The 26,687-nt window shown below is 35.6% G+C and overlaps 1 protein-coding gene and 1 long non-coding RNA gene across 5 annotated transcripts in view; one reads left to right on the top strand and one right to left on the bottom strand.

The window, feature by feature from the left end:
• Nucleotides 1-677: 677 nt before the first annotated feature.
• Nucleotides 678-7,651, bottom strand: LOC114087102 (uncharacterized). The gene is made up of 4 exons (XR_003581746.2): nucleotides 7,535-7,651; nucleotides 4,342-4,480; nucleotides 3,803-3,880; nucleotides 678-2,520 (listed from the first exon to the last, which is right to left on the bottom strand). It is a non-coding gene; the product is annotated as an uncharacterized lncRNA (long non-coding RNA).
• Nucleotides 7,652-7,758: 107 nt separating this feature from the next.
• The window catches only part of Zeb1 (zinc finger E-box binding homeobox 1), a 164,180-nt gene continuing 145,251 nt past the window's right edge, over nucleotides 7,759-26,687 (top strand). For 3 of the 4 annotated variants that reach the window (XM_027928472.2, XM_027928471.3, XM_027928470.3), the window contains exon 1: nucleotides 7,759-7,854. In XM_027928472.2, coding sequence (XP_027784273.1) covers nucleotides 7,797-7,854 — 58 coding nt within the window. In that variant the 5' untranslated portion in view covers nucleotides 7,759-7,796. Of the gene's footprint in view, nucleotides 7,855-9,159; nucleotides 9,223-26,687 lie in introns of those variants that run through there. The other variant, XM_071599908.1, reaches the window with a different exon arrangement.

Raw genomic sequence — 26,687 nt, 5'->3', positions numbered from 1 at the left:
AGAAACAACACTAAGGCAATTTTTATATTTCTTTCATAATCTTTAACTTGCATTTTAAAAATGATCTGTATAAGAATAGCAAGTGCCACAGGCTAGCTAATTGCATTGCAAATAGTGTTATTTTTCCTAGGGTAGGAAGTGTACTTATTGTAGAGACAGTTCCTTAAATAATATAGCTAAGGTAAGCTAACATTTTTAGACAATATTCCAACTAATGCTAAGCAAAACATGTTAACATCATCTCTTTCTTTTGTTCTTTAGTTATACCTGTGCTTTAAATGACAATTTCAGGGATAAAGATTATCTTTTTTGCTTTGAAGAGAAAGACACTATATAAGAATTCTAGTGGATTATGTCCTTTACATCTGACTTTAATCTTTGCCTAAGAATTTATTTATTTTTTGTTGTCTTTCATGTACTGTTTACCAAGTGCCAGATAACATATGGTATAGTCCGCAAACCCTATTCTATTTGCTCTTCACAAAATTTCTGTGCTGTAATGATTCATCAATGACAAGAAACCTTCCCTCTTTTCCATAATTATTAAGAATGTTTTGGACGGGCACTGCTTTCAGTAACAGAAACCCAAAGATAATTAGGAGAGGGGCCTGATGTAAACAAAACAAAAACTGCCTGCAGTCTGGCTGGGCACAAATAACCGAGAGGCCACTAGCCACTTGTAGGTTCAAACAGGAACTACTTTATTGCCCGAACCCCACGGGAACTCTCCATAACTCCAAGGAAACTCCGCGAGAACCAACGGGAACTCAAAAGTAGCGGGCGCCGGAGGTAGCAGGAACCGCCTTATTGCTGGACAGCAGAGGTTTATATACCAACTGAATACACAGCTTGTTTCACTTTAGCATCATCCAGTTACAGCAATCAGTCATTATCTTAATAATTATACACAGCTTAACTTAATTATTATCATCTTAATGGCTCGCTGGCGTCACCTCCCAACCACTCCTTCTGGCAAAATGCCAGGCACCATCCCGATGTGGCAGTGGCTCTCAACAAAAGTCCACATATAGGGATAAATGCTATATCAGTGGCATGGACAAACTAAAGTATGTGGGGAATTATTAGCTATGTGGGGCTTAATTCTATTGGATATGCACCCCAAAAGCACTATAGTTCCATCCTTAAGATTTGCATACTCTGTGACTTCTAGCTTTTAATTCTCTCACCCCCACCCCCATTAAAGCTTTAGGATTGAAAATAGGCATTGAATGAAGGAGTAACACCAACATACTATTTGGATTTCCATGAAATTAACCAATTTAAAATTTTTGACGATTAGAGGATCATAAAGTGCTGTACTCAAATGTGTTTGGAAAGTGAGGAACACCAGGAAATACGTACAATTTACACTTGAAAATAATTCTATATTGAACTTTATCTTAACTTACATGGAATCTTGTATGAGAAGTAAATAACTGCAAGCAAATTATTAAAAATATGAAGAAAAATTCAATACTGAAAATATCCTACTTACACTTTCCCTGTGAATTTAGAAAAGATTATAATTCATTTTTAGACTACCTGTCCTTTACATATATAAAATTTAAAAATTATGGGGCACAATGCTAAATGTTCTATAAAGAGTAATGACTAATTAGCATAGGGTTATAAGTTGTAAATGTATTAAAGATAAATCATAAAGTAAAAACGTATTTCTCAATCAAAAAACTTAAAAATCTGTACACTGTAGTAGGCAGAACAGTGGCCCCCAAAGGTGTTCATGTCTTACTCACCCAACCCTGTGAATGTTAGGTTATATCACAAGGGGGAATTAAAATTGCAGATGGAATTAAGCTTGCTAATCAGTTGATCTTAAAATGGGAAGATGTCCTGATTATCTGGGTGGGTTCAACTGAATAGCAAAGTCCTTTTTATGTGGAAGAGGGAGGCAGTATAAAAGAAACAGTGAGCTGGCAATATGACTGCCAGATGTTGCTGGCTTTGAAGATGGAAGAAGATGCTAAAGAGCCAAGGAATGTGAGCAGCCTCTAGGAGCTGGAAAAGGCAAAGTAACATACTCTCCCTAGAGTTTTCTGAAGTAGACTCATCTTGCCAAAACCTTGATTTTAGTCTCATGAGACCCATTTTGTACTCTGACTTCTAGAATTACATTTGTTTTAATCCATTAAACTTGTGGTAATATTTTTACTTTAGCAGTAGGAAGCTAATACACATATCCACACTGAACAAGATAATTTTGGCTGTATATGTCAGAAAACCTAGGATAATTGTAGCTTAAATAAAAGTTTATTTCTCTCCATGTAAAAGTGGATGGAGGTAGAAATTCAAGGGTGATTTTGGTATTCCAGTGTCAAGGACTCAGCTCTTTCAGTCTTGTTGCTCTGCCTTCTGTAAGGATCTTGAGCCAGCAGGTCTAATTTCAACCAGCAGGAAGAAGGAAAGAATGGTGAATCATCTTCTTTTGAAGAACTTCCTCAATGTTGCACACACCATTTCCACTTTTACATCTCATGGTCAGATCTAATAGCACAGTAGCACCTAGTAGCAGAGAGGGAAATAGAGACATTATTTCAAGGAGCTATATAATAAAGAGTAGACAGTTCTATCATTAAAGAGTAGGAAAAAAATTGGGGACAACTAGGTATTGAAATTGTAGAATGAAGCTATAACCATAATACTATGGTATTGTGATTTTTTTTCTCTCATTGTTTTAAGAACATAAAGCAAACCCGACCAGATTTTTGATCAATCAAGACAGAGGTCTTCATTCCACAAAGTTATTGAACAATTGCTATGTAATTGTATTTACTAGATTATGCATATACACATACATTAAAACATGCATATATACATGTTGAATGAATGATAGAAGACATCATACTCAAACTTCAAGGCTATATTCATGGGAGTGGAATGCTTGGCTGATATTAGCATTAAAAATAATTTTTAATGTCTATTTGCCTGTTACTTAGGGCCCTGGCAGGAGACTGATGACTTATTCAAAGAGTAACAGAAGAAAATATAATGAAGAGACTATTTACAAAGGTATGGGCAGGTTTCAAGGGAAGGAATGATAAAGCATCCAATGAATACCATCCATAGACCTTAAAGCACAAATTGAAGAAGGAGTTTCTGGAACTTTGCAAGGTCTTTAGGCATGGGACAGAGGTGTCTGACAAAAGCTATGGGCCTGAGTAGAATGAAGCTATAACCACAATCAGGCAGGAAGAAGAGTGGAATATCCCAACTCTTTCTTCCTCTCTGTTTTCTGAACATTTGTCAATGCCTCCCAAATTGGTTGAAACCAAACAGAAACCAGAGGGCAAAGGACTTGGTTGATGTGGTCCACAGAAGTCAGCCACTCAAAGCATGGAATGAATTTTCTGAGTGGGTAACAAGCATCATATGAAAAAGCAAAGCACTTATAGAGCTGGGAACAATTTTAAAAATCTTTAACCTAAAAGAGAAAGGGAAAAGATCTGAACAGAGCTGTGTCAGACCTGGCACAAAGAAAGATTAAGAGAATGATCAAAAAGTAAACCAGTGGGAGGGGCACAATGGCTGGTCTAGTTATATAAGTAGGATAAAGAGAGTGAGCAAAAAAAAAAAGAGGCATGAGATGAAAGAATGAGAAAGGTTTGACCAAGATTTTGAAGTTGTAGTATAACTGAACACACTGGGTATTTATCACCAATTTTGTTAACACATGGGTGGGACATATAAAGCCTGTCACTGCCTATAGGTTTATACACACACACACACACACACACACACACTTTTTGTTTTCAGTCCAAGGGCTGAACAGCAGTTGTGATTATACCTGAGAATCTGTGGATTACAGAAAGCCAGGGCTGTAGGTCAAAGAAATAGCCATACTCTGTTCACAACCAGTCAGCAGCTAAAAGAAGTCAAGATGTCAGAGAAAAGAAATACATAGTAAAAAACAACAACAACAACAAAACAACAACAACAAAAAAACAGTAGAAACCAGATACTGGCACTCTGATATCAAGTCAAAATACTTAAAATTAATTCGAATTCAAAATATTCATGCTGCTGTCTTATATATCTATAATTCTAACTATTAAAAAGGGATTCCATGTTCACAAATAATATCAATAATAAAAACTGTGTTTCATGGAGGCAGTTTTTTGAAAGCATCCTCTTTACTGTGATTTTATGGAAAAGATCAGTACTAATTTTACTTTTTTGGGATTTTCATTGACATCCTACATCTTTACCTAAAAATATTTATACTTAACATCTCATTATACTCAAAATAATCCTGAAAACTTGCTCCCCATATAGAAAGCCCCATCAACATTTCATTGACTTAAACACATTTGTCCTTTTTATTACCTCCTGGGAGGCTTTATTTGAAAAGCTGAAATGGGTCCTGAGGACAACTCTTGGTTCTATACCATCCTTGCTTGACTCTGTGACTGCAGAATTTGGTGAAACTGTAGCAATGAAATGATCATCGTTCTCTTTGGTACCACTGTGAATCAGATTCAGAGTCTTATTAGTTGAGCCATGGAATAAGTAGAAGATTGAACAGATCTCAAAGTATAGACTATACTTTGAGAGTTAGCATGTATTCTTTTCCCCATCAAAGCTCTAGGAAAATAAGCATTGAATGTAGGAGTAACACCAACAATGCTATCAGGATTTCCATGAAATTAACCAATTTTAAAATTCTGATGATTAAAGAATCATATATTGCTGTACGTAAATGTGTTTGGAAAGTGAGGTACATGAAAATCATACCTTTGATGTGGAACACCATGAAATATGTACAATTTTGAGTTGAAAATAATTTTATGTTGAACTTTATCTTAACTTATACATAAATCTTGTACACAATTTATTTGCAAACAACTACAAATATATTATGAAAAAAAATATATAAAAAATCAATTCTAAAATATTTTACCCATTTATTCTTTCTCAGTAAATTTGGAAAAGATAATTCATTCTTAGAATACTTGTCCTTTAGCATATATAATCACAGTGCTTGGTAAAAGCAAGCTAACATTTCATTAATACATTATTGAATGAATGCTGTATGATGGCACTCTTATCAGTGCCCCCTACTCTCTTCAATTTAATCTAAGTCTTAATAAATTTCTCTATAAAGTGATTCTAAAGTTGTCAAATCTTCAATTACATTTAAGAGATAAGCAACTATAATATATACATCAGGTTTAAAGCAGGACTTCATTTTTTAATTTACTTTGTATGCTTTCTCTTCAGTCTAGAGTTCATTGTTTTCAAGAATATTATATAAGGTATATAAGTCAAGTATTTAATTTATAAAATATAGTTAACACATACTTTTACAAAATTTATATTAGATTTGGCCTCTCAATATTTGTACATATGTAAAAAACAGGACTGAGTAGAATTAATCATTTAGGGAAAATGATTATGAAGAAACTTAAGAGCAATTAGACTGGATAAGACAGTAAATGGCTTTCACAGTCATGAATTCAACTGTTTCTAAGGATGGATTTGATAAGGGCAGATATTAATTTATTAAGTATCTACTAATGCCTAGGCCTTCTGTTAAATGCTGAGGATACAAAAATTAACAACAACAACAACAACAAAAACCTAATAAGTTACCTGATCACATAATATCTGGCCCAAGTTAACCAAATTAGTGACCTCTAAAGTAAGGAAGAAATTACTTTACCTCATTTTATTTGTCTCTTTATGATATTTAAGGTGAGGATGAACAATGAAAGAAATTTGGTAAGAAATTAATTTCAAGTCAGAAGGAAAAAATGGCATGTATAATAAATAATTCCTAAGTTTAAGGGTAGATAAAATGTGCTTGAGCTAGAAATAAATATATATATATATATATATATATATATATAAAATATTTTTTGATTTTCTGGTTGGAAATTAGGTTAGCAATTTTTATAAAGTTTGGAGAAAATTTCTGGCAAAAGATAGTCTATGATCTGATTCAGAAGACAATTGAAGAATATCATACAGTCCTTAAAAAGAGAGGAAAAATTACAATTGGACCAAGCATTTTGATGTGCTTAAGTTGCCGACAATATGGTATTGAGGGAAATGAGAAATGCCTATACTTAAAATGATCATGAGGGACAATGATTCTAGTTTTGGCATTGGGAAAGAGTACAGATACATAACATATAGCAAAGAATATTTATAATCCCATTTCATGCACTGATTAATGCCAAAGCGAATGGGATATCTTTTAATTTATATTCATGATTAAACTGATTTTGAATTACCAGACTTTAGCTGTAAGGTTATTTCGGTTGAGATTTGAAGAGATTCATCAATGGATCGTCTACATTTTCTGGTGAGGTGTGTTTAAATCGCAATTTTAATAAAAATTCCTGACATAGGCATGACAAAAATCGTAGGCACAAATTGACTGAGCATCTATTATACTAGCACTGGTACGTGATTTACTAGATTATTTCTAACGGTCCCATATGTCCGGTTTCAGTTTGCTTGATATCTCTATTGATTGCTTTTACGTTGTTAATCTATAACATCAGTTGAAATATAGCTCATTTATTCCATAAAGTTGTTCTCAGAAAATTCCTCATGTTAAAAGGGCAGGGAGCAGGGGGAGAAACCTCAGTCCCAATCCCACACTCTGAAGTCAACTTTTTCAGTATTTGTGGTGCTACATACGTGGTCTTTCAGAAATCCCCGAAACTGTTCAAAGTCAAGGACTTAAAATGAAATCAGCAATCTGTCTGCCTGGAGACATCTGGTTCTTGACTGACGGTCCTTACACAGCGAGGACCGCTCATTTAAGTAAGCCGTGGCCTGTTTGATACCTAAACTCTAAGTCACGACGCCTACAGCTCGGCGGTCTACCGGGAGAGGAAAGCGGGAGGGCGGGAGGAAGGCAGGGGCGGGGAGGCCAAGGTGACAGCAGGTGAGCGCCCGGCGGACGAGGAAGTGAGACTGGCGCCGCGCGGGGTTACTCATTCCGCTTTACTGCAAGCGGAACTTCTGCCTCTTTCGGTCCAGCTTAAGTTCGACCTAACTGAAGTCACTTCCCATCCTGGCTCTCTAGGGGGAAAACCGTGCGTCCGTGTGAGGGAAGGGACAGGACAGAGTGGGTCAGGTAGCCGCCCTCGTGACTCTGCGTGTCCTCGCCGTCAAGGGCCGAGTTCCCCAATCGCTCCTTCCCGGTTCCCCGAACCTGCCCTTCCCCAATCCTGGGAACTCCCTGGGGTTGCCCAGGGCTCGACCCTCTCCCGGCCCCGGAGTGCGGAGGGTGGACGAGTGAGGCGTGGGAGCCGGGCCCAACCTTCAGGAAGAGGGAGGGCCGACGGCCGCCCGGGATGCTCAGAGGGGCCGCTCTGAGGGCACCGGGTCCAGAGCAGCAGCATCCAGACCCGTCGGCGTACTAGACAGCCGCGGCGGGTGTGGCCAGTCCAGAGGCAGAACGGCGCTGAGCCTCCAACTTCACCTTTCCCACTCGGACAGCCTGTCGTCCTCCTGACCACGTCCCCACAGTGTCCCAACGACCCAATCTCTCACCCAACCACACCTGAGGAAAACTTTTCCCTCTCCTCTCAATTCAAACTCCGCAGCGTCCTAGGTTGCCGCAAACCGTCCTGTCCTTAGCAACAAGGTTCCGGCCGTAGAGCGAGCGCCTCTAGGTGTAAGGAAGGTGATGTCGTAAAGCCGCGAGTGTCGTAAACCAGGTGCGGTGGGGAGGGGGGAGGGGTGGAGGCGGAGGGGTGGGGGGGAAGGGGGAGGGAGGGAGGGGGAGGAGGTGACTCGAGCATTTAGACACAAGCGAGAGGATCATGGCGGATGGCCCCAGGTGTAAGCGCAGAAAGCAGGCGAACCCGCGGCGCAATAACGGTGAGTGGCGGAGGGGACCGGGGAGCAGCGGAGTCAGGGGGAGCCGGGCAGCCGGGGCGCCCCCGGGGATGAGGGGGGCGAGCCGGGTTGGGGGCGGCCGGGGCAGGGACGGGCAAAGTGGAGTGGGAAAGTAGAAAGTAGTGCTCTCTGCCCCCCTCCGCTGCCGCCACTGCCGGAGCCGCGCCGCGGCCGCTCGCTCTCCCTGAACCGTTATGTCTCTTACCTGGTCTCTCTCCGCCTAGCGGCTCCTGCCGCCCCTGCCGCCTCCCTGGACCGTTAGCCGCGGCGGCCGCTGCATCCCCGGCGCAGGGCGGCCGGCAGGGACGCGGCCGGCCACTTTTCTGGTCTCGGGTGGAGCGACTGTTGCTTCTTTTCGCACTTTTCCCCACTCTTTTCGCCCCTCGGCGCCTCCCTCTCCCCCTCCTCTTCAGCCCTCTCTGCGTTCTGCTCCTCAGCGCCCAGGCCCCCGGGAGCCTAGGAACAAACTTGTGCCCGGCACTGACCGTGCAAAGTGGCTTCCGCGCGCCACGGCCACGGCGGGCGCTGGAGTCCGGGGCCCGCGGTTCGGGCAGGGCTGCGGGCGCGCGGCGGGCGGCGGCGACGGCGGCGGGACGGACGGCCGGGCTGCGTGTTGTCCGTGCGCGCGTGTGCGCGGGCGGACCCGGCTCGCCCGGCGGCGGTAAAGTTGTGACCAGCGCGCTCGCGGAACGGGGCTCCAGAGACGCGGGTCCCTGCACGCCCCTCCTCCCTCTGCACCCCCGGCCACTTTGCCCTCGGGCTCCCGATCTTGGGGCGCGGATCCGCGTGAGGGAGGTCCCCATTTTGTGCGGAGCTGGTGGGGCGGCACAGGGGGGGCAGGCAGGATCGGGTACCTACTTGCTGCTGCCAGGGAGCTCTGTGGATGGCGGCGAGCTCGGTGTTTGTAGAGTTATTACCTGGTTTTAAGACATCTGGAAGCACCACAGACAGATCCCCCTCCCCAAGTGGGACTCGCTCTGGGCGCCTGGATGGGGCTGTGTGCTTATGCCTCTCTTTTCTCTTTCGATTTTTGGGGAAGTTATTACCTGGGCCGGACGCACGGAGCGCTGAAGCCGGATAATGGAGCTTGGATGGCGCTCTGGGTCTCGGGTGGAAGAGGGTGGGGGAGGGGGGGACGGACCGACGGACGCTCGGGGCTGCTACTCGCGCCGCAGCTGCAGTGTTTATTGATTTGTGCTGATGTGCCAGGGAAACACACACCCCTCTGCCTGGCGTGGGAGTTGTTTTTTTTTTTTTTTTTTTTTTAAAAAGAGAGAGGCAGAAACAAGGAGATCGAGACCCGAACATGTGGTGGTTGCACGGTCGCCTTTTCCAGTTTGAAGAGACATTGTAAGTTGATTGTATTTCTGCTTCTCTGGGGGCGATTCCGTGCCTTCTCTCCCTTCTGCTCAGCGGTGAGATGTCTGCTGATTGTTATTGTCTGGACAGTTCCTGTGGCGAGAGGGGCGAGACTGGCCGGCCGGGGGCGGCGGGAGCGCGGCGAGAGGTGCCCCCGCCCGCGCCGGTACCTGTTTGTATAATAATGGGCGGCAACGGCCCTGCGCCGGCTGCGGCCGAGTCTATATAAGGAATTACGCGTGCATTTCGGACCCAGGATCTCATTTTGGCTCCTGCGTTATTTTTTCGACGAGTTTTTAAGAGTAGGGGAATAAATGCGTCCCTGATGGGATCAGTGTCGCGTCCAGAAATGAGGAAATACGTGTTTAAGTGAAAACTCTCGCGCGGTCCCCCGCCCACCCCTCGCGCCTGGGCTCTCTTTCTCCCTCCCCTCCGGGATGCGAAACGCGAGGTTTTGTAACCTTTCCTGGCAATTTTAGATTTTGTGTGGGATTTCCTGTCTAGAAACAGATAGGAAGGTTTTAGGCTGTTCCAAGATGTTTTCTTCCAATCGTAAACATATTTTTAACATATTTGAGGCGACATTAAAATCACCGCTTTGAATGATTTTAGGTTTTCAAATAAATACCTGCATTTTAAAGACGTTTGTTAGTTACCACCGAAAGGTATATGTGTATCCTCATTGTGGAGACATGACTTGTTATAGCAAGGAGCAGAGCATAGGCTATTGCAATTTTAATTTCCTGTTTTAGCGTCACATAGTGTGTGTTCTATATTGAGCTGTTGCGGCTGCTGCTGATGTGGCTTTATGAAAGGTAAGTTGGTTCGGAAAGGGCTGCTCGCTTTTTACCTTATTTAAAATGTTGATCGCCTGAGAAAGGGGCTTTTCTTGTTGCTGACGACATGTGTGTGACATGTGAGTCTGAACCACCCAGTGACTGTGCAGCTGCTGTAAACATGTTTACCTGAACAGGAAAGAATGGATTTTTCTCCTAGACATTCTGTGATATGAATATTATACTCGTAAAGCGTATCAACAGATGACTTAAAGGGGAATAAAGCTATCCTGAAAGGTACTTGAATTCAACAGGAAAAAGAGATTCTTGATCGCTGCAGCAAATGGCAACTTGTGCAGGTAGAAAAAAGATGGTGTTTAGTTTTCTCCTGCATGTATGTCAGCCCCCTCTTGTCTGCTGCTTTCATTCTCGAGGGAGAGATTTATTTACCACGCTTGCTGTCAGTGTTTTTCCTTTGTGTTTAATATTAGAAAAACAGATTTGGGGCTTTTTAGCACAAAAAGCCTTGTCTGCAGTATGCATTACTCTCAGAAAACAAAAGGTGTTTAAGATAGCACTGTACAGGTATCTTCCATTTTCATCACTTTTGCTTCTATTCTTGCATTTCTTTTTGTTCTCATGCATTTTATCCATTGCTGATCATTATAGCCATGCTATTTGATTGAACCTCATATTTTGCAAATTAAAATGAAGTTACATGCCATTGTGTTGTGAAACCTCAGAATAGGTGCTGGTTAATATTCCTTAGCAACGCAGTCATCTTTAAGTTGCAGATATGTTTTTGGACAGAATTGGCTGGAAAAAAACTCTTAAATCTTTTTAATGAAATAATGGTATATACAGTGAGAGATAATCAGAGAGATATTTTGTGTTGTTTATTGATACATAATATTTTTATTAATTTTGAAATAAGGTATGCAGATTTTACTACTAAGCCTTTAGTAAAACATTTTAATTTCCTTTCTGGAATATATCTGCAGAGTACAATATTAATGGGAGTTTCAAGTAATGTAGCTTGACAGGGATAAGCCAGTCGAGTAAGGTTTGGCTAAAGCATCAAGCATTGTGGGGTAACTTTATGGTAATGCCGTTAGTCATCTATAAAGGAGTGACATTAGAATTGCTTGAATTGATTATTGCCATTTATAGTTTAATGCTCTGTTATAATTTTTAAAATCTGTCTTTTATAATTTTCCACATTCTATTCTCTTTGTGACATGGTTTTCTTATGTTTTTTTCCTTGAGAAATGTACTCTAGCTGCTAATGACCACATTGTGATTGATTCACCTTAGATGGAATAGCAGGTGCATATTTTTCTGTCATTAGCACCATTTCTTCTTGCTGTCTTTGGAAACCACCAGTAGAGGATGCTAACAAAAATGATTATGGATATAGTTGTGTCATAAGTCTGTCTTCTGTGCTCATTGGGATCTGCTGTATAATTCCGGATTTTATTGTTATTTAAAACTAGCTCAGGATAAATTAGAAGCATTTTCTTGTTTATGGAGACTAGAAAGAAGTAGGAATATTTTAACTTGAATAATCTTGTAAACTTGAGCTTTTAAAATCTTAAATTGAGGTTGATATTATTTTAGTCTTGCATTAAAGTAATCATGTTCCTTTTTAAAAAAGTTTTCATAGGCTTGGGGAAGAAAATGTAAAGTGACTATTTACAGTGTATATTTACTATACTTCTTAATCTCTTTTGTTCATAGGTTTCCTAAAAAATTTTATTATTTTACATATTAAAAGGTATAAATGTTTAAGTATGCTAAGGAAAACAATTGATAATACTGTATAATAATTTTTCCATAACTATGCAGGGTTAGAATATAGATTGGATGGCAGATAACTACAAAAGTTTGTTAACCAGTACTCTCAAATATTAGTGGTTTCAAAATTTTACCTTTTCTTTCCCTTTCAAATCCATTTCCTATTGATAGCCCTCCCCCATCCCATTTCCTTAGTTAAGAATTGCATCTTATATAAATTGTAAATTTACCAATTATGGATTAAGGATATAAGTTTTATTTAAGTGCAGAAAGTTGGTAGTTTATTAATTGTTCATGCTTGTATTCAAAGAATACTACTTTCAGCAAAGTATATAAATTAAAATTATTACTTATACATATACATAATTGCATAGAACTTAATGTATTCAGTCATGTCTTTTTGTTTTGTGTCCCCAAGATTGTTAATATAACAGTAAACTTTAAGTTTTTCATTAGGAGTATTTATTTCCCTAATTATTTTTAATGGTGTTTCCATAAATGTTACTCACACCAGTACCACAATGCAGTAGTCTTGAATTAAACTAAAGCATTACCTGAATTGTCAGGTAAGCCTGCATGAACTTCTCATGGATATTGTGTGTGTGTGTGTGCGTGCGTGCACACGCGTGTGCATGTATGTGTGTGCATGCATGTGTGGTTTTTCATTTCCTGTCAGGTAGTTCTTTAATTCTGTATTCTAATTCCTTAAGCCCAATAGTTGAATAGGTGTGGTTCACTTTTTGATGAATTGAGAACTTTACTATGGAATTATGATGTATGTAATTGAGCATGGAGCATAATTTAAAAGTATTTTATAAATAGAAAGCGTCAATTACTTCTTAAGACAATCCTGCCATAAAAGCATGGGAAATATTTAATGCTTCTTGTTTTGTTCCCTTCTTAGTCTCCAATATTTTTGAAATTCCATACCTTCCTATGTTTGCAGTTTTAGTAGCTTTGAAGCATGTGATGAGAAATTTGTATTAAATTATGGAGAGTATTTAAAAAATAATAGCATAATTATTTCTCATATTTGTGTTTTTATGCCTCCTTTTGCTTTCCTTTGTATAAATCACTTCTAAGTGTGTAATAGAGCCAGATGTAAACACAGATGCAATATCATGGAATTATGTTGTTACTTACTTCTAACTACCTATGTTGAATTGCAAAACAGGAGAAAAGTCATACAGACGTTGGAAGAATGATATTCATTAGCTTGCAAAAGTGCAATGAGAGGTTAGATGACTTGATGTAACTGTAGAAATAGTATTTAAGATTGAAAAAGATTTATTTTTGCAGCATGACTTAATTTATGGGAAATATATTTTGAATACAGATACAAGCTAAAATAAAAGTGCATTATTGAGAGAAAATTTGGAAAATTTTACATTAGAAAAGTGCCCTGATAAAGTGATTTAAAAAAATATCCTTTTAAATGATAATGATGTTCATATTACTAGCTGAATAACTATCATATAGGCTAAAAGTTGTATAGATTGTTATGTATATAGTAGAAAAGGTTCTGTTGTAACCCTGATTAAAATTTTGTATTTAAACTGCACTGTTGTACACAGAGGAGCAACCCAGTTGGCATAAACCAAAGTAAATGTATCTTGGCCACTGCAGCAGTTTTCAAAATGATATTATGAAATGATAATAAAACATATCTTTAAAAACTTAAATGTGATTTTTAGGTATTGCTAAAGGAAATAATATTTTCTTTGGATGGGACAGTGTTTTGAATATTGTATTCTTAAAAGCAGCATTTTAGGATATTAGTTTTACCACATGAAAATTTCCAATATACAGCAAGCAAATCTGGATTTTAAACTTTATGATAGAGGTGGGTTATACTGTTTTTAACCTGAAATTGGGTTGCTGAAAAATATGGCAATATATTATTTAAATAACAAAATGTTCTTTAGTAAGTAAAATTTGCCTTAAGATTGTTTTCAGGAATAAAAATTGAAATTTAGAACTTCATTAATTTTGTTAAGACATACTTTGGAAGTATATCTTGTGTATGTAGATATATTGAAAACTTTTCAAAGTGCAAAAACAAAACAAAAGCCAGGTTCATATGTATGTTTTTATTAAAGCTCTGAAACTTTATTAAATTCTTAGTTTTTCATTCTCTAAGAAGTTATTTTTTTCTGATTTATTTCTTCAAACTGCTTCTGCTATTCAATACATATTCCCATATAGAGATTACAGTTATCTGTCTGCATATAGTCCTGTATCAGTCCTATATCAGTTAACAACATGAGAATACACTCTGAGAAGTGTGTGATTAGGAGATTTTATCACTGTGCAAATATCAGAGTGAACTTACACAAACTAAGATGACTGTGATATCTATCACTAAGCAATACAATGGGGGATCACCACTGTATATGCAGTTTTTCATTGACCAAAACATTGTTATGCAGCACCTGACTGTACAGTAATCTTCTCTTAAAGGAGGTCATATTCCAAGATGTTCCAACAGTACCCCCAAATCTTGGATAGTACTGAAACCTATAATTATAGTGCTGTTTTTTCCCGTACATACATAGCTAGGATAAAATTTAACTTACCGTTTACGCACAGTAAGAGAATAACAGCAACTAATAATAAAATGGGGCAATTATAATACATGTTTTAGTAAAAGTTATTTAAAACGTTCAAATTGTGAAACAGCAGGTGAGGATTATTTCTCCTCATGATTAGCATTTTATATTTATTGAGATTTGACACATGGAGTTTGAGTTATGAACTGTTCATAGAAGACCCTATGTTGTAGTAGCATGTAAAAATCATCTCTTTTTCAGTAACAACCACATCTGTGCAGAAATTATTGGTAACTGATATTTTATGATCTCTTAATTCCCTTTTTTCCTCTTCCCCATCCATATTTAAACTTAAAAATGAATGAACTATAAGTCTACAAGTTATGTAATTTCTCATATTTATTTCTGTATTCTATATCAAAAATCATGTTTTCCTTTTTTAAAGTTTCCTAATTTCAAATTTTTTGGATATTTTAAATATTCTGATTGTAATTTTATCAAATAGGATGTTGGTTTTTTTTTTTGGATATCTCAGTTACTATTTACAGTCACTAACTTACAGTATATTTTGATTTCACTTTTTTTTTTTTCCTGGCATGGTGTTGAGGATCCCCCTGAGAGCCTTGGGCATGCTCCATCACTGAGCTACTTCAGTAGCCTCTTGATATCCTTGTTCTGGAAGTCTGTAATCTATAATTCTGACAGAAGGGTTGGGGTTTGTTTGTTCATTGTTAAGTAGATAGTTTTCAGGGTGTAACTAGTTTCCTGATTTAAGAAATTGCCAATTTTTTGAATCATAATTCTTTAATGTGAAAGATTGTCATGTCCAAAGTAATATTTTATCAAAAATCTGATACAGATGAACAGAAATTTAGTCTTTAAGTAGAAACTGCAGAGGATACTTGAACATGTGCTTTGAGAAGGTGTAATGCCAGACAGATGTAATGCCACGTGGAATAGCATATACTAAATAAAACCTTTCATGGAGTTTATTTTCTGAACCAGGGCTCAAGTTAACCTTGCTCTGTGTTGGTACGTGAAAAGGCTGTGAAATCACTCTCTCTCTTGAATGTTTTCTCTTTCCTATCCTAAAACTAAGTTGCTAATTATTTCTATTGCTATATCATTTTCTGAATGCTTTTTGGTGCTCTTGGTGTTTTTTTTTTTTTTTGGTAGGGGTGTTTTGCTTTTATGATGGGGAAGAGTAGCAGTGGGGAGGGAGGAGTTGGACGATGGGAAAATAATTTCACATGAGTAAGTATTAATTAAGAAAGTAAAGTGAAATAATTTTGGAGCTGGATGTATTTGAGAGAAGTACCCACAGCCTCTTCTGCAGATAAACAGATTCCAAGAGATACATTACTAGTTAGCTGGGCTAGGTCACAGCTTCTCAGATTCCTAGTTTAGTATTCCTTTTATTAGGTCATTTGTGCATATTTATCTATCATGGTTATATGAATTAGATGCCACTTTCAAATTTATCATAATTAAACACAAAATGTCTTGTATAGGATGCTCATGGTCTGAGAAAAAGGAATTTCTAAAACATATGTATCAACCTGTGAAATCTAGTAGTTTATGTTACCATAATGCTTAGAACATTTCAGATGCATAGAGTAAATTTAGTTTTATTTAGAGGCCTACTCTCATCTGAATAACGTTTCTTCATTCCCAATCCTCATACACCTTTATTTTTCCATACCCTTGTTTAACTAAAACTGATGTGTTTTTAGGTATGTCCTTTGTTACATAGCTCTTGTAAAATTTTGTAGTTCTTTACGTGTTTGTATTTATAAAAGTGTTGCTTTTCTCTTTATTTACTTATACATGGCATTGTTTGAAATCTGTTTGTGTTGATGAATGTATATCTTGCTTATTTTTTTCATATTTTTTTAGTTTTTGAACACAATACCTTTATTTTATTTATTTTTTATGTGGTGCTGAGGATCCAACCTAGTGTCTTGCATGTGCTAGGTGAGAGCTCTACATAACCCTAGCCCCTTGTTCATTGTTTTTAACTGTAGTATTTTATGTGTATAGTAAACACAGATTGCTTATTAATTACTTTAACGATGGATGCCCAGGTTGACTCCAACTCTTGGATACATTATGTAATAAGCATTAATTATGTAATAAGCATCTTCCTTTGTGTCACTAATGGCTATGCAAGAGTTTCTCAGATGACATATCCAGGTATGATGTTGCCAAGTATAGGTCAATCACTAATTTAATATCACAGAATTCTACCAGATTGGTTTTAAAAATGGCATCAACAGTTTCCATCCTCACCAACAATGTATAAGAATTCCTATTATTTCATTTTTGCCAGCCCTTGGGTGCTGTACAATATCCTGCATTTTGCTAATTTGATAGTTGTTAAATAGAATTTCATGGTTGCTTTATGTTTTTGTTTACCAGAAGGTTGATAATTTCTTCAAATCTGTTTAGCCATTCGGTGTCCCCTTTCCACTTCTGGCCTGTTAATACCTTTGTCTATCTTTTTAATTGTGCTTCCTCTTATTGTTGAGTTTCAGAATTACTTGTGTATTTGATAGGATAATTCCCAGTCATCTGTTGACTTTGACTATGGTATAGGCATTCCTAATTGCCATGCATTCAAAACTCAATTTTTTCTTTGTGAGTAGTAAGAAGTTCTTCTTTTTTTAAATTAAATTTTATTTTTTTTTGAATTTTTATTATATAATTTTTATTTATATATGACAACAGAATGCATTACAATTCTTATTACATATATAGAGCACAATTTTCATATCTCTGGTTGTATACATTGTATATTCACACCAATCCGTGTCTTCATATATGCTCTTTGGATAGAATGATCATCACATTTCACCATCATTAAAGGAAGTCCTCTAAAATCCATCTATTACAAAGACGCTTTCCTAGAATTTCTTCTATTCAATTCATAGTTTGATCTTTCATATGTACATGGTATGCACCTTTTGAAATACTGTTTCTTTCTTAAGGGGAACATGTAGTAGTTAAGAGTTTTGGTTGATCCTGTATTTTACTGGCTATCTCATTTGACTAAATTAGTCTCCCTATGCTTATATTTCCCTATATGTAAAATGGGTATGATAATCTAAGAGTTGGGAAAGCTCAGTGGCATGAAGTTTCATCTTTTTAAAATTTATTTTATTTGTTTTTTGTAGTATTGGGAATTGGCCGTCAGGCACAGTAGACAAAATATCACTGAGCTATCTCATCAGCCTACTGAAGTTTCATCTTATTGCTGCCTGTGACGTTTTTCTTAGCTAGAAGAGGGTTACCTTGTACTCATTTTTAAACATTATATTGAAAGAGCCCTTACCATATCAGTTTTATTTGTGATATTGAAATGGACTCCAAGGATAAAGCTCTATTCTTATTCTGCTGTATGAATCAAAGAACCCAACCCCAAGGGAATGAAACTGTGTATTTTATGTTGGAATAACCTAAGCAGCATTGAGTCTGTGCTTTTCATACATCCTTTTGACATGGAATATTTCGAGAAGATAGGAGTTTTACATATTACATGTTCCTTGGTATAGATCAGGGCAATCCTAGGACAAAAGTTAAAATCATACCTGTGTGTGTGTGTGTGTGTGTGTGTATTTTAATTTATTGAGGAATAATTACATATAAAATATATTGTTACATATATACATTTTTGATGAGTGTGTGTTTGTATGTATTCACACACATACATACTTGTGTAACCATCATCACAATCAACATATAGAATATTTTATCACCCCCAGTATTCTTTTGTATCTAATTTTCAGCCAGTCCTCTTCATCTATAGCCCTAAGCAGTCAGTGATGTATCTGCTTTTGGTCACTAGAGATTAGATTTATTGATCCTAGAACTGGAATTATACAGTATATTCCTTTTTTAAAATTTACTTTTTAGTTTTAGGTGGACACAATATCTTTATTTTTATGTGGTATTGAGGATCGAACACAGTGCCTCGCGCATGCCAGGCGGGCGTGCTACCACTTGAATGAACCATGTCCCCAACCCCAGTATATTCCTTTTTGTCTTTTTTCTTTAACTCTTCATAGTGTTCTTGAGATTAATGGTACCCGTAGTTCATTCCTTTTATATTTCTGAGTAGTATTTCACTGTGCGAGTATACCACGATTTGTATAGCCATTCGGTTAACAATGGACCTATTAATTTTGGTTGTTTCTGTTTTTTTTTTTGTTATAAGTAAACATAAGCATTCACATACAAATTTTATGTGAAGTACACTGACTTTTATCTTGAGTAAATACTCAGAATTAAGAATTTCTCGATCATATAGTGGTCTATATGGTCAATTTGGTAAGAAACTCAAACTGTAAAGTGGTTTTAGCATTTTTACTTTCCACTAGCAAATGTATGAGAGTTCTAGTTGCTTTGCATTCTTGTAAACACTTGTTTATGCTTTTAAATTTAGTCATTCTGATGGGTTTGTGGTAGTCTCTCTTTGATTTTCATTTGTATTTCACCAAGACTAATTATATTTGAAGATCTTTTGGTGTACTTACAGACCATTTGATTATTTTCTTTTGTGAGATGTTCAAATCTTTTGTCCATTTTAAATTGGTTACTTCTTATTATTGAGTTGTGAGAATTCTTTGTGTATTCTGGACTAAAGTTCTTTGCTGGATATAGGATTTAAATATTTTCTGCCTTTCTGTGGCTCATATTTTAATTTTCTTAATGATATTTTTGAAAGATGTATGTGTGTTTTAATTAACTTTATTGAGTAATAATTACATACAACATAACTGTTATACAAGTTTTAAATTTTTATGAAGACCAGTTTATAATTTTATTCTTTTAAACTTATGCTTTTTCATTCTATCTGAGAAGTGTTGCTCACTCAAGGTGAAGATTTGAAGATTTGATCCAATGTTTTTAGAAGTTTATGGCTCTAACAGGTCTATGATCCATTTCAGGGTAATTTCTGTCCATATTCTGTTTTACTCTTCAGCTACAAGCCTGCCGGAGTCAGCCTTCAGTAATTTGCAAGAACCAAAATTTAGTCCTAACTCCCTAAAAATTCATTATGAGAATTTGCGTTTGAATTTTTAAAATATGTATTTTTTTCAGGGTTTACCTAAGAACCAAAGCTCAAGATTGTAGAGGAACATGAATCCTATGTCCTTGGTTTAAACATTTTTTTTAAAGATAAATTGCATGTATTTCATCATTGGTTTCAAGATTTCTTGTGTCCATCACACGTTTTTAATTAAATTATTCATACTTTTTTAAAGCTACAATTTCAGAGAAAGATGCCTAAGGAGAGTGGCCATAGTTAAGCAGAATGTGAGTGTTTTCTTTGTAGTTTCTTATTTCCTACAAAACTTTAATGAGCTTAGCACTATACCATTTTTTTTTCATACTCCATAGCTTCTCCCTTTACATGGGTAATTTATTTAAAACTACCATTTATTTTGAGTTATCTAAGGGACGTAATTTTATCTTCAGTATGACTACTTGATCTTGATGATTTTTAGTTACGCATTTTGCCCCTCACTTGGCTAGTGTTAAAGAAAAACTTTAGTTACATTGAACTTTGATAAGTTGATTATAGATACATTTATTTACTTACTCATATTTATCTTTTTCATTTCTCAAAAGATGTAGGTATGGCTGGATTAATTCCTGTATAATTCTTCCTTTTGCATTTTCTGTTTCTTTTCATCATCTAGTTCTTTCTTTGAAAATCTATTATAACAAGTTTATATTTTATTTTTATTTTTCTCTTTATATTTCTTTTAATTCTGTGTTTATTTTGAACATTCTATGTATTAATGTATAATTGGTTTTGACCTGGTACCTTCATAGGAGCATTCAACTGGGAGACAATCATAGATTCTAATATGGAATCTGCCATTAAGTGGCTTATGAAATTGGGAAAATAAATTTATATGGGCCTAAGTTTGTTCATCTGTGTAATGAAAATGATGGATTACTGTGTAGCAGGCAGCAAGACTGAAGATGACAGATACAGTACCTTGTCCTAAGAAGCTTACAGTGTAGTAGGGAAGAAAATTGGAAAACAAACTCTTAGAATATAGTTTGGTAACAGATGTGATACTCTTTCCCATATGCATAAAGGGATTGTGCTTAAACTGAGTCTTAAAGGATGTGTCTGAATTATCATAGTAAAGGCGTGGAACATTATAATTCCTTTCAGGGAGAATAGCATGTGTAAAGACATGAGACACAAGTAGCACCTGCAGGTCACATTTGGCTGAATTGTGTAGGATGAATGGAAGCAATAGCTAGGGAGACTAGAGGTTATATCGGAAGCAAGTGAGTGGATTATATCATGAATATGATGAGGAGTTATAATTCATCATCTTTGTATGTTTAGTATAATATGATTAAACATTTAAGTATATTCTTGCTCTCCTAAAAGTGGGAAAATTGTAAAAGTAAAAATTGATTCATCTTGCTTTCCTGAGCAAATTTTGCTTATCCTTATGAGTATACAGTTCATATAGTAATTGCTTTGAAATGGTGCTGCCATCACCATTATATCATCACTATCACTTATACCATCATCATTTTACCAGTGAAAGGCTTACTTTCCTAAGTATAAATGACCTTAGTTTAGAGTTGGTGACTTAAATCTGTACACCAAATTGGTTGTGCATTTGTGTGCTCTGCTCTTTGACAGGGAATTGCACATTTTCACTTTTTTCCAAATCAGTCACAAATATGTGTGAATTTACAGTCTTATGGAATGAGGTGGTTTTACTGTCATTAATTATGGTATTCTAATGATGTAGAATATTCTACATTTGTTGTTGCTAGGTAGTTTCTAGATTATTTCTGGCATTTATTAATAGTTCTATGTAGAGCCTCATCCTTTGAGCCTGTTATTGGATGTTTGATTATTTTTCTCTACCACAGATATTTAATATAATTCAATTGAACAATTTTTGCCATTCTTTAAACCAGAGTGGTAGAGTACCTGATTGCCTATGATGAATGAGGCTAATAAGTAAACCGTCTTTTTTATTGCCTGAATTGAAATACCTAGTCATCTCTAAAACTCTCCAATTCTAGATAAAATAAAATTTTATTTACTGGAATGTTTCCTATTCAAAATACTGCATTCAGGCCTGATTCTTCTTTTGAAAAAAAAATTCAAGTCATAGAAAAGAATGACTTTATAACATTTTCCTGTAAATGGATGGATCTGGAGACTATCATGCTAAGTGAAATAAGCCAATCCCCCCAAACCAAAGGTTGACTGTTTTTGCTGATTTAAGCTAAATCACATTAAAGGGGAGGTGGGGAAGAAGAAAATTTCAGTTTAGACAAGGGGGAATGAAGGGAAGGGAGAGGGGATAGGAATATGAAAAACAATGGAATGAATCTGACATAATTTTCCTGTGTGCATATATGAAAATACCAAAGTAAATCCCACTATTGTGTACATCCACAAGAATGGGGTACTAATTAGAATAAGATATATTTCATCCTTGTATAATTTTATCAAAATGGGTTCTACTGTCATGTATAACTAAAAAGAACTAATAAAAAATAAAAATAAAAGGCATATAGAAAGCTTGAAACTAAAGAGGGTAGAACCCCCCAAAAACCCAATATGCCTGATAACACTAACCAGAAAAAGATGTGACTATATTAGTATCATATATGTTGACATTGAAGCAAAATATCTTAAGAGAGTGAAGGTCGCTAAGTAGTGATAAAAAGGAAGATATAATTTTAAATTAGTATGTAACTTATAATACAGTATATTAAGGAAAAAGTAGGACCACAATTATCATCATAGTATTATCATTTGAAGTAGCTCTCTTAATAAATATTGGAACAAACAGAGAAAAATCAACAAGAAAAAAGATTTTAATGATAGGACACACAAGCTTGCCCTAATGAATTTGTTGGTAAAGTTGAAAATATTTATAATTAGCAATACAATTATGCATAAATTGCTATGCACATGATGTGTATCAGAACTTGCATGTAACTGAGGCGATAATTTATGGAGATTTATAGACTTTAGCATTTACCTTACAAGGATAAAGTCTGAAGAATAATAACCATGCGTTCGTAAGAACTGAAAAAGAATAATGGTATACCCCTTAATTAAAGTAAAATAAAATAATAAAGAAGAGGTATAAGTTGATGAACTGGATGATAATAAATCAGAGAAGAAAATGCAGTTAAAAATAGATTTTTGAGAAAACCAACAGAACTAACACACTGCTGGCAAGATAGTGGAAAAGAGGTCACAAAGTAGTATCTGGGGGAATAGGGGGAGATGTTATTAACTGTAGGAAGATCAACTTTATTGATCATTTAAGTAATGATCTAAGATAATCTAATTGAAAGCTTAATTAAATGGACATATTCCTAGGAAAATACAGCTCATAATGGCTCAAGAAGGTGAAGAAAATTGAATAGATGTATAACATAAAGGAAAAATAGTCTCAACAGAGAAAAATACCAACTCCAAACAGTTTTACTAGCAAGTTTCACTAAACATCCAAGGAATAATAATCCAGGCTTTTAGAAAGTATTACATAGCTTGGAAAAAGAGACAACAGTTCCTACCTCATTTTATGAAGCTAAAAGAAAAAGTATGTGAGAAATGAAAATTGCAGCACATTTCTTAACCCAAACATAAACACATAAATTAATAAATATTATCCCACTTGATCCAGCCATGTATAAGAAAGTATTATCATAATCACGTTGGGTTTATCTTAGAATTTAAGTTGGTTGTATATTAGAAGACCAGTTTATGTAATTTGCCACATTAGCCATTTAGAGGAAAAGAATCATGTGAACATCTCAATAGACCCATTTATGATAAAACTTTCATTGAGTCAGTGAATAAAAAGGCCTGTTCTTACCCTCATGAAAGCACTTTTTCATTTAAAGAAAATCTCCAGCCCAGCCTATTACATCAGTGGTAAAGTATTGAAGGCATTTGTTCCCTTTGGTATAAGGTAAAAGACAAGAGTACCTGTTAATGTCACTTTTTAGTCAACTTTGTACCAGAGGTATAGCTAGTACAGTAAGTTTTTTAAAAAGCTATGAGCATTAAAAGGAAAAATAAAACTATCAGTATTTGTAGATTATATGACTATGTATGTGGTTCAGAGAAATCAACAAATGAATTATTAGGATTACTCTTGAGTTTAAATTTGGATGTAAAAGTCATTATGTTTTTAAACCCTTTGCTGGCATATGCAGTGAAAAAATACTATATAATTACAATAATATAAAATGGTATATGACTAAATCTAATAAACAACATGCAATATCTTTATGAGAATTATCAAACATCTTTGGCTGAGCTAAAGAAAGAACACATTAAGTGGCATAATGTACCATGTTCATGGACGAAAATTGAATGTTGTGATGATGTCCATAGGTTCACCGCCATACAATCAAAATATCTACACTTTGTGGAAGTTGATAATCTGATTCTAAAACTTAGAGGGAAGAGCTAAGAGGGAAGGTATACTCATTAAGGAAAGTTCTTCAAAAACTAACTTTTTTGAGTGTCAACATAATAATGGAAAATTCCACACTTGATCTAATATGACAGATGAGTTGCAGAATACAGGCACACTAAAAATATTATATAAAATTACCTTCAGGCTATGTGTATAAGGCTTGTATGTAACACAAATTAATTTTGTTGTTTAGATTTGGGTTCTGTCCTCAAGATATCTTATTGTGTGTATGCACATAATCCAAAATCTGAAAAAAATCCCAAACAAATCTGTTTCCAAATGTGATACATTTCTGGTCCCAAGCATTTCAGTATAATCAGCCTCTCTAGGATATTCATATAAATAATAAGAGATCTCCAAATTAAAACCACAGTGAGAAAACATTTCATATCACCTACGTTCTCAAAAATTAAAAGCAGAGTAATATTGCTGTTCATATGGATTTGAGATAGCCATACCAGGTAGAACATGTTGAGGCTAATGTAAATTGGGACATCTTACACCATAATCTTTTTTTCCTATGTCTTAGGAAATAAACCAGGTGATCTATGCAGTAGTTCATATAGCTCTCCTCATAGTAACAAAACTAAACTAAAATAAATACCATCAAAAATTCGATAAACAAATTGTGGTACAGTTATTGAATACATTTCTGTACAGTAGTACTGACTATGAATTGGTTATACTTAGGCTCAACAACTTCGATCATATCAGAAATGTAATGTTAGAACAAATACAAATCACAAAATATACAGCAGGATTCTATTTATATAAAATTCAAGAGTTTGCAACATTAACATTATTTGTGGATATGATCATATGTGGTGCAACTCTAAAAGGATGATAACATTTAGGGATGAGTGAGGACACAAAGTATGTATTGGAGGTCAGGTAATATTTTTTTTCCTTTTTTTAAAAAACTGGTGAATTATCAAGTGTTTATTCTTTATATTTACTTTATAGAATTCTTTAATATTTGATATTACTAATTACTGAAAATAGTTGGTCACTACTGATAATCAACATTTAATTAAAAATAATAATTAAAAATTGAATCATTTTGAGTATAGTGCAGTATTTGCTATGTATTTCCTGTACATGTGTATTTATTCTTTATCAGTTCTCAAATGTAATCAATTTTCTTGGAATATTTTTAGTTAGTACTATCTTTGTTTATAATTGAGCATAATAATTTCTACCACTCGTTATGAGATACTCCAAGTTGTATTTGTTTCAAAAGCAGTATAGAAATTTTAAATTCTTTTATATTTTTCTAATAATAAAACTTACATGTTTACTACTTCCACATGTTTTCTGGTTATTGTCCGTGTTTTAGGAAGTTTGAAAAAGGCATTACCTTACCTTATTATATTTTTTGTAACTTTAAAATATGTATTTCATCTTTTGTTCTTACTATTGTGTTTACATTTGTGAACATTTTGTTTCACAGTCTTACTGTTTTTTATTTACCAAGCAACAGTATTTTCAGGCACTATTATAATCACTTTAAAATATTAACTCATTTAATCTTCATTATAAGAAATTTACTATTCTTGTTTGATGGATCAAGAAACTGAGACACAAAAAAATTGTTGCCTAAAATCAGCTAGTAAGTGGACTAATACTCAGTCCTAGGTAATCTGGCTTCATAGTATGTGCACTTAACCATAAGGCTATAAAAGACCATGTGAAAAGACCTCTTTAGAGGAAGTATGCCATCTTTTCCAATATTATTTAATAAACAGGCGCTAGTTTTGAAGTTTGCCAGAATATTGTCAAATCATGATAATTCCCTTTCTTTTAGTTAAGGATGAATAAAACATTGATAAATCATATACTGCCTGGCATTGCTTAACTTTGTTCGTGAGATGAGAGTAGTCAATAGGGAAAAGTATCTGTTTAATTGCAGATCTGGTCATAATATACCATACATATCTGGTGATAGTGACCTTTTAGATGATGGTTTGATGGAGTTGTAATTTAAAATAAGAAAGTTTAATAGTAGCATGCATAAATTTGGGAAAACAATACTTGATTTAGGGATATTGACATGATACTTTAGGGAAATTCTTATAGTAAAATAGAGGTAAATTGTGAATAGAAAAAATTGGGCAATTTAAAGTGATTTGTGAAAACTTTTGTAGTAATATTCTAAAATGAGGCACCAAGGTTAAAGAAAGAAAAGTGTGACAGATCCTTTAGAGCAGTAATTCTTTACCCATTCAGAGTCATACTCCATTTAGAGCTTTTATGGTAGAGGGTCTTACTTGAGAAAAGATCTTATCCTATAGTTGTATGTTTCAGGTATATGTTATCTCTAATAATTTTTGCTTTTCTTTGTGCTGCTTTTTCTTAGCTACTTCATATAGTTTTTTGTTAGGCAAAACACCTGAGTGCTAATGATTTTTCCTTTAGAGCAGAAATGATGGATTTCTTTTTAATTCACTTTTAGAGATTCTTCAAAGAGATAGTATTTCCTTTTTAATTTGCTTGAATGGCCTGTTTTTCTTTTGTAAGATTATGCACATATGTAACATAGTGTAAGCAATTATCTACTTTTAAATAAGAAGGAGTTCTTGGAGCTGAGCAAAGGTTTTTTTTAAGAATCCATATAAATGAATAGCCATTTATAACTGTGACTATCAAGTCAGATAATTTGGGCTGTTCACAAAACTGAGTAATTAGGAGTGTACCATCCACACACATCTGGTATTTGTTTTCTTCTACTTCTCTACTAGGGAAAGTAGGTAATGTAATTTATAATATTTTAATATTACCTAAATTTAATCCATCCCAGCATAACACAAGACAGCAAATTATAGCCCTGGCTCATTTGGGGGATT

The sequence above is a fragment of the Marmota flaviventris genome, chromosome 12 (assembly GCF_047511675.1).
Source record: "Marmota flaviventris isolate mMarFla1 chromosome 12, mMarFla1.hap1, whole genome shotgun sequence".
NCBI lineage: Eukaryota > Metazoa > Chordata > Mammalia > Rodentia > Sciuridae > Marmota > Marmota flaviventris.
This window is presented reverse-complemented; position numbering and strand designations above follow the sequence as displayed.